The sequence below is a fragment of the Petaurus breviceps genome, unplaced genomic scaffold (genome assembly GCF_028583685.1).
Source record: "Petaurus breviceps papuanus isolate PSGF00001 unplaced genomic scaffold, PetGlider_PUasm1.0 181, whole genome shotgun sequence".
Taxonomy (NCBI): Eukaryota; Metazoa; Chordata; class Mammalia; order Diprotodontia; family Petauridae; genus Petaurus; species Petaurus breviceps.
In genome coordinates, this window is record NW_027185784.1 from 27,358,521 (window position 1) to 27,366,892 (window position 8,372).

General features: G+C 38.2%; 1 protein-coding gene across 1 annotated transcript; it reads left to right on the forward strand.

Moving 5' to 3' along the window:
- The first annotated feature begins 499 nt into the window (after positions 1–499).
- On the forward strand, positions 500–1,626 carry OR6V1 (olfactory receptor family 6 subfamily V member 1). Its single transcript, XM_069087053.1, has one exon. The coding sequence runs from the start codon at positions 500–502 to the stop codon at positions 1,439–1,441; it is 942 nt and encodes a 313-aa protein (XP_068943154.1). The 3' UTR covers positions 1,442–1,626.
- The last annotated feature ends 6,746 nt before the right edge of the window (positions 1,627–8,372 follow it).

Sequence of the window (8,372 nt, forward strand, 5' to 3'; positions counted from 1 at the left end):
CTCAATCTGTCTCATTATTACTCTCTGTTTCTCTATCACTGTCACTCTCTATCACTATCACTCTGTCTGTCCCTCTCTATCACTCTCTGTTTCTATCACACTCTGTGTCTGTCTGTCTCTCCCTGTCTCTCTCCCTCTTTCTTTTCCATTTTCTCTTTGTCTTTTGTCATTGCTTTTGTATTTCTATTGCTCTCTCACTGTCTCTCTTCTCTTTTTCTCTCATGAACCCTTCTCTTTCTCTCCCTGTTTCTTCTTTTCTATTTCTGTGTATATCTACATCTCTATTTTTTTCTGTTTCTCTATGTTTCCCTTTAACTTTGTATGTCTTTCTTTTTTTCTCTTAGTTTTTCTCCTTTACCTCTGTGTCCTTTTTCTATTTACTTCTGTACATCTTTGTTTCTCTTTCATAGTTACTATGAAAACTCCTTCTACCCCTCCCTCCAAACCCCTTCTCAACATCTCTCTCTTTTTTTCAGTACAAGTAACCTTGGACCAGGATATGGCAAATGTAAGCCACCCAGCTGAGTTTATCCTGTTGGGTTTCTCAACCTTTGGTGAGCTGCAAGTGCTGCTCTATGGACCCTTCCTGGTACTTTATCTTTTGGCCTTCATGGGAAATGCCATCATCATTGCTATGGTCCTAGTTGATGCCCACCTACACACCCCCATGTACTTCTTCCTAGGAAATTTTGCCTTACTGGAGATCTTGGTTACCATGACTGCAGTGCCCAAGATGCTCTCAGACCTCCTTGTCTCCACCAAAACAATTTCCTTTACCACCTGCATGGTCCAATTCTACTTTTACTTCTCCTTTGGCTCCACTTCCTTCCTCATTCTGGCAGACATGGCTCTGGACCGCTTTGTGGCCATTTGCCATCCACTACGCTATGGCACCCTTATGAGCTGGGCAGTATGTGTCCGTCTGGCAGGGGCAGCCTGGGCAGCACCCTTCATGGCTATGGTGCCCACTGTTCTCTCTCGGGTGCAGCTCTCCTATTGCCATGGCAACATCATTAACCACTTCTTCTGTGACAATGCCCCACTGCTACAGCTAGCCTGCTCAGATACATCCCTCCTAGAGTTCTGGGACTTCATGTTGTCTTTGGCCTTCGTCCTCAGCTCCTTCTTAGTGACACTTGTCTCCTATGGCTATATTGTGGCCACTGTCTTGCGTATTCCTTCTGCAAGTGGCCGCCAAAAGGCTTTCTCTACCTGTAGTTCCCACCTCATCCTGGTCTTCATTGGCTATAGCAGCACAATATTTGTCTATGTTCGACCTGGCAAGGCTCATTCTGTGGAGCTCAATAAGATGGTGGTCTTAGTCACTTCCATCTTGACCCCTGTCCTCAATCCCTTCATCCTCACTTTCCGAAATGAAACAGTGAAGACTGTTATCCGAGGACAGATGCAAAGGTTAAAGGATCTGAAGAATTCAACATGAGTAGAAGGGTTGGCTCCATTTTGAAACATTAAAATATTAGGGACTAATTGCAAGAGAAAGAGAAGTCCATGTTACCCCATAAGGAGGCAGGCCACAAGATTGCATGACAGGAGCATGGAGTGCTATCTTTGCCATCTCCCTTCTCCTTTTTTGATGCCATCCATGAACTCTGCTACCTACCACCCCTACTTACTGTGAACTTTCACCTGTCCCAGCGAAAGTACAATCAATGCCTACCTGAGCAGACTTGAAGTCTCTGAATACACAATATAAACAGGACAGATGAGATGGTGAACAAAATAGAAATGCATATGCAAGTCATTTATCACATGTTTACATAGAAGACTCCATCTGAGCGTGTGTTTATGCCTATGAAATGTATGTGCACCCTGTGGATACACACACACACACACATATATATATATATATAAAGAGAGAGAGAGAGAGAGAGAGAGAGAGAGAGAGAGCATCCACTATGAGTATGTTTCCACTAAGTGTACGTACTTTGGGTGCTTGCTGAGAGCATATGACAGTTCTTCTATCTGTGAATAAATACCACATGTCCATGTATATATGATTGTATAACTGTGGGTTCGCTTTATGTATATCATAATGTGTGTTTGTATACTGCCTTTTATGTGTGCTGTGTCCACTGCAAGGATGCCAAGTGTGTACGTGTGTGTGCCATTTAGGTCTATGAATCTGGTTGAGCACACAATTTGCATGTGTACGTATTTATATAACTATTAATGTGCATGATGAATGTATGTGCCAAATGTGAGAGCATGCCCTGTGTGTATTTACATATTCATCTGTGCTACTGCTCTATGGAATAAGATTTCTAGGAAACGCTTGAGGAGAGACTCAGGAATGATTTCTAGGGGAAAAAATCTTCACAGAGTTTCCTTTTTATGTTCATTTATTCATTCTTTCAAAAGACTTCATGTGCACTGTCATAGGCTGTTGGGGAGAGACAAAGAAGGCAAGACATGGTCTCTGCCCTCAAGGCATTTATAGAATAGTAGGAGAGCTGGAATACATACACACACACACACACACACCTCTAACACAAGTCAGACTGTCACATGTGAGAAGAGTACAAAGTGCTCTGAGATCAGGGGAGAAAGATAACTTCCAACATCTGAATTTCAGTAGACGTTGGACTGAACACATAAGGAGGCTGGATTAAGTTATTCTTCATGTCCCAAAAGGACAGAAGAAGAGGAAATGGGCTAAAACTAAAGGAAACACATTTCAGTTGGGCATAAGAAAGAACTCCTTGGGGCGGCCAGGTGGCTCAGCGAGTAAGAGCACCGGCTCCAGTGTCGGGATGACCTGGATCAAATCCAGGCTTAGATACTCAGCACCACACCCAGAAATAATAACTGGCCATGTAACCTTGAGCAAGTTACTTAACCCCGAATGCTTTAAAAAAAAAAAGAAAGAAAGAACTCCTTGACCATTAGGAAAGGAAGGTATGATTATCTATTCCCAGAGATCACCAAGAAGTGAAAAGAAAACCAATCATCTTTCCTGGAGTGTATGACCATCTCAAGTTGAAAGACAAGAAGCTACATGATGTCTGGCAGTCTCTCTGAGATGGAAAGCCAAGCTCACTTCCTACACAGCCACCACCAGAGGACTATGGGCATCTCTTGCTAACTCTGGTCTCTGGATCATAGTTCTCTTTATATGTCATACCCTTCTTTATAATAACTCATCAAACAAAGAAGCCACATTTATCTATAGTGTTTTAGGGCTTATAGAGTGCTTCCCTAACAGCAACTCTGTGAAATAAGTAGTACAAGTATTATTATTCTTACTTTACACATGAGAAAACTGACTTCAGAGAGGCTAAAGGACAATTTAGGGTCATATAAGTCAGTTCATGCCAGATTCATGATTTGAACTCAGATTTCCTAATTATGAATCAGACTCTTTCTACTATACCCCAGGTAAAGTAGAAAAACACAATTTTATTGTGGGTGTGAGGATTTATCAGGACCCTACATTTTATTTATAGAGGAATTTTGTCACCTAGGACAAAACTAGCTGATTATTTATCCCTCCCTCCAATAGCACAACACAGAAAAGTGTTTGGAGTGTGGGGGCATAGGCAGTACTTCAGGATCCTGGATCCTTCTTGGACAAGGTTGAGTTGCTTAAGGGATGGAGATGTGCTTCTATATATACCAAAAGCTGCATACAGAGAGAAAGCTCTAGTCTCTACCAATCTAATTTAGTTCCTTTCTCTAAAAGTCTGCAGATTCTAAACTAACTTCCCTTAATGATAACCGTAATAATTAAAATAGTGTAGATGAGACCCAACATTTATATATTGCTTTAGTGTTTACAACAGACTTGCACAAACATCATTTGAATTTAACATCTCACCTACCCCTTCCCAACAACAATCACATGAGGGAGTTCATTTCTAAGGGTTTCACAAATCCTATAAGAAAATCAGTAGAAATATTATGATGGCCCCTTTTTAGACATGGAACATAGAGACTCTGAGAAGTTAATTGATTTGACCAAGTTGTGCTTGGCAGAAATAGGGCTGATTCACAACTCATTACACCTAGACCTATCGGAGTTCAGACTTGCAGGTCCTTTGGTTTCTTTTACTTCTATTTATTAACTCTTTTAAAAATATATTTTAATTGATAACTTTTGTTTATATATTGCCTAAATTTTCTAATGTCTCTCCCTCCCAGAAAGCCATCACATATAATAAGTAATAATTTTTAAAAGAAAAAGAAAAGCAAAATTCAATGAGCAAAACCAATCTATACAGAAGAATTCTGAAAGAATTTTCACAATTACATAATTGTAGACCTCCAAGCTCTACGAAGGAATTGAGGGAGGTGTTTTTTCAACCTCTTCTTTGAGACTGAGCTTATTCTTTGTAATTTTTCAATATTCATTTTGATTTTTTTGTGTTTGTTGGGTTTTTTTCCATTTACATTGTTATAGTTGTATATATTGTAAATTAGGCTTACTTCATTCTGCATCCTGTAATCTTCACTTAATCTTTCCATACTTCTCTGTATATATCATGTTTACCATTTCTTGTAGTTCCATAAGATGTCATTATATGCATATACCATAATTTGTTAATCCATTTCCCAATCAATGAATATCTACTTAGTTTCCAGTTTTTTTGTTACCATAAAATAAAAGTTACTGTAATTATTCCAAGTAGATAGGGACTTTCTTCTTATCAGTGACATCTCTAATGTATATACCTAGTAACAGGCAAATCCTAGGTCAAAAAGTATGAACATTTTGGTCACTTTATTTGGATAATTTCGAATCACTTTGCCAAATAATTGTCCTAATTCACAGTTCTACCAATGATATACTAGTGTTCCCATCTCCCCACAGCCATTCCAATATTGAGTATTCCTATCTTTTTGTGAATTTGCTGAGTAAGAGGTGAAACCTAGGATTGTTTTGATTTGCACTTCTCTTATTATTAGTGACTTAGAGCATTCTTTCAAATGGCTATTAACAGTATGCAATTTTTTGAGAACTATTTGCTTATATCCTTTGACCATGTATTTATTGGAGAATGGTTTCTAGTTAGATAGATATAGATATATACACACATATATCATCTATATCTATAAAAATGTGCATATGCACATAAATATAATTCATATTATAAATTACATATAAATATATGTATATATATATGTAGTGGGCAAGTTAGCTGTTTATGTATTTTGTATGCCAAACTCTTCTCCAAGAAATTGATTTAAATATTTTTCCCCATTTAATCACTCCCCTTCTTATCCTAAATGTATTTTGTTTGTGCAGAAGCTTTTCAATTTCATTTTTTTATTTTTATAATATTTTATATTATTTTTATTCATTTATGTTTTATTATTTAATATTTTAAAAATCAATATTTGGTTAATACTTATTAATATTATTGATTGATAGTATAGACCTATAATTCCTACTGCTGGGGGAAGCTGATACTGGTGGATCACCTGAGCTCAGGATTTCTGAGATGCAGTATGGCTATAGCTGAACAGGTATCCTTACTAAGTTTCATACCAATAACTTGAGCCCCTGGAGGGGAGAGAACCAAAAGGCTACCTAAGGAGGTAAGAACCAACCTAGGTCAGAAATGGAGCAGGTCAAAGCTGATCAGTAGTGGAATCAGTCTCATAACTGGGCACTGCACTTCAAATCTGAGAGAAATAAGGAAACCAAGCATCAAAGCAATTTTTTTAAGGAAATGTATCAACCTTTTCTGATTCCCCAACCTAGGGATAACTGCTGCCTCCTTTGGTCTCTCATAGCACTTTGGGTCTCTCATATACTTTCAGATTCTAATTTGATTGTACTTATCTACAATCCTATCATCACACATCTATGAAAAAAGCAATGGGGATTTTCATTATGCTGGGTGTCAGTTTTGTATATAAGTAGAATAAATAGTTAAATATGTGGCATAATTTTTAGAGTCACTGGGAAAGCCATCTTACTCTGAAATATCTCCTTTACTCTCTGCCTCAGTCAATAAGTTAATAAGAACCCCTCTTGTTAATCTTGTTGATCCTGAAAAAAATATACCAAACCCTTATCAGTCCTTTAGACTTAGCATAAAATTATTTATAAAATAATTTCTTCCATTAGTGCCAGATAAGACTAAATTTTTTCATTAAAAATAAATACGTAAATATTAATATTCATTTTTAAAATTTTGAGTTCCAAATTTTTCCCTTCCTTACCCCCTCATTGAGAAGGCACTCAATTTGATATCGATTATATATGTGAAGCCATGTAAAACATATTTCCATATTAGCCATGTTGCAAAAACAAAGCAAGAAAAAAAAAGAGAAAAAGTATGTTTCCATCTGAACTCAGAGTTCATATTTCCTCTCTCTCTTTCTCTAGAATTTTTCATCATAGGGTCTTTGCAATTGTCTTAAATCGGTGTATTGATTGAAATAACTAAGTTGTTCACAGTTGATCATTTTTACAATATTGCTGTTACTGTGTACAATGTTTTCCTGGTTCTGTTCTCTTTCTTTTGTATAAGTTCACAAAAGTCTTCCCAGGTTTTTTCTGAAAGCACCCTGCTCATCATTTCTTATAGCACAATAATATTCCATCACAATCAAATACCACAAATACCACAATCAGCCATTCCCCAATTGATGGCATCCCTTCCATTTCTAATTCTCTGACATCACAAAAAGAGCTGCTACAAATATTTTTGTACTTTTACTTTTTCTTTTATCTTTTTGGGACACAGACCTAGTAGTAGTATTGCTGAGCAAAAGAGCATGCAGTTTTATAACCCTTAGGACACAGTTCCAAATTGCTCTCCAGAATAGTTGGATCTGTCTACAACTCTATCAACAATGCATTAGTATCCTTCTTTTTCCACATCCCTTATAGCCATTGTTATTTTCCTGTGGCCATATTAACCAATATGACAGGTGGAATGTGGTATCTCAGAGATGTTTTAATTTGCATTTGTCTAATCAATAGTGATTTAGAGGATTTTTCTTTTCATGAGAGCAGGGAATTTGGATGAGGGTAGATTTAATGGGACAAGAGAAAAGAATAATTATGGATCAGGGGGAAACTGACTTAATGGGGGTTTGAGAACCTTAGATAGCAGTTTTGGAACATTAGGCAACTTTAGGAGGAAGAAAGGAAAGACAGGGGAAATAAACAGGGAAATGGGAGTTTAGTCTGAGTATATGGCAGAAACTGAAAGATCATACAGGCCATTCACCTGCTTCTGGGGACCATCACATCATACTGTTCTTGAAACTCCTCCAGAGCAGGAATTCTTAACCTGGGGTCCATGAACTTGTTTAAAAAAAAAAAACATGTTTTGATAACAGTATTTCAATGTAATTGGTTTCCTCTACAATTTTGCAGATTTCATTTCGTGCATTTCAAAATATTCTCTAAGAAGGGGTCCCTAGACTTCCTCCAACTGACAACAGGGTCCATGACACAAAAAAAGGTTAAGAATACCTGCTGTAATTCCACACTGTGAACACATATCTATGGTCTCTTGGTCCCTTCAAGGATAAATATGTAAGACTAATGCACTCCCCATCCAAAATCCATTTTAGTTTCCAAAAAAAGCATGTAGGGACATATTGAAAGAGAGAGATTAGATCATAACATCAAAGTCCCCCAACCAATCAGTACAAAGCCTAGAATGAGATTCTCAATGTTTTAATTCCTAGTCCTTGCCAAAAGAATGAATTTTATGAGAAAACTTATAAAAGAATGATGATTTAGATAATTATGCCAACTACCTCTCACTATTCTGTGCTTGGAGATTGTCCTTCAGGTCCTTAAGACAAAGGTCCCTGCCTACCACCCCTCCAAATTCCATAGCTGACTTCCCCCCATTGGTGAAGGCATTTCTGCAATTGTTAAAGCATTGAACTGGGTGTGTGTGGTGGTTTTCATTGCAGGGAGTGGCCAAAACCTTAAAACCAGAAATTCATCTATTTTTAAGTCAGAGACTCTGAGCAACAATGTCCTTATCTTTCCTTACAATTAACTTCCCCTGTGTCTGATATGTCCTCGAATGTACAACTCTTCTTTTCAAAATCATACTGTAAGGGTTATGGGATTTAAAGATCTTCCATACTCCATTGGACTTGCTGACGTAGCAGGAAGGGGTGGAGCAAGAGGAAGTGGAAGTCAAGCTAGTGTTCCTGCGGTGGCTGGCGGTGGTGGCGACAGCGGCAGCAGCAGCAGAGGCAGCGGCAGCACAAAGCCCTTTTTGACTTAGCCAGAATTTCTGCTAAGGACTCCTGCTGAGGACTGCCAGGGGCTGGAGCTGCTGGGAGCATGCTTCCCAGACGCTGGGTGGTTGCTGTGAGTGGGGAGAGGAGGACCTTTGCCTGAGGTAGCCTGTTCTGTTTTAAAGGCTTGAAAA

Excerpts from the sequence above, each read along its gene's own strand:
- OR6V1 (XM_069087053.1), top strand. The coding sequence starts at position 500 with ATGGCAAATGTAAGCCACCCAGCTGAGTTTATCCTGTTGGGTTTCTCA.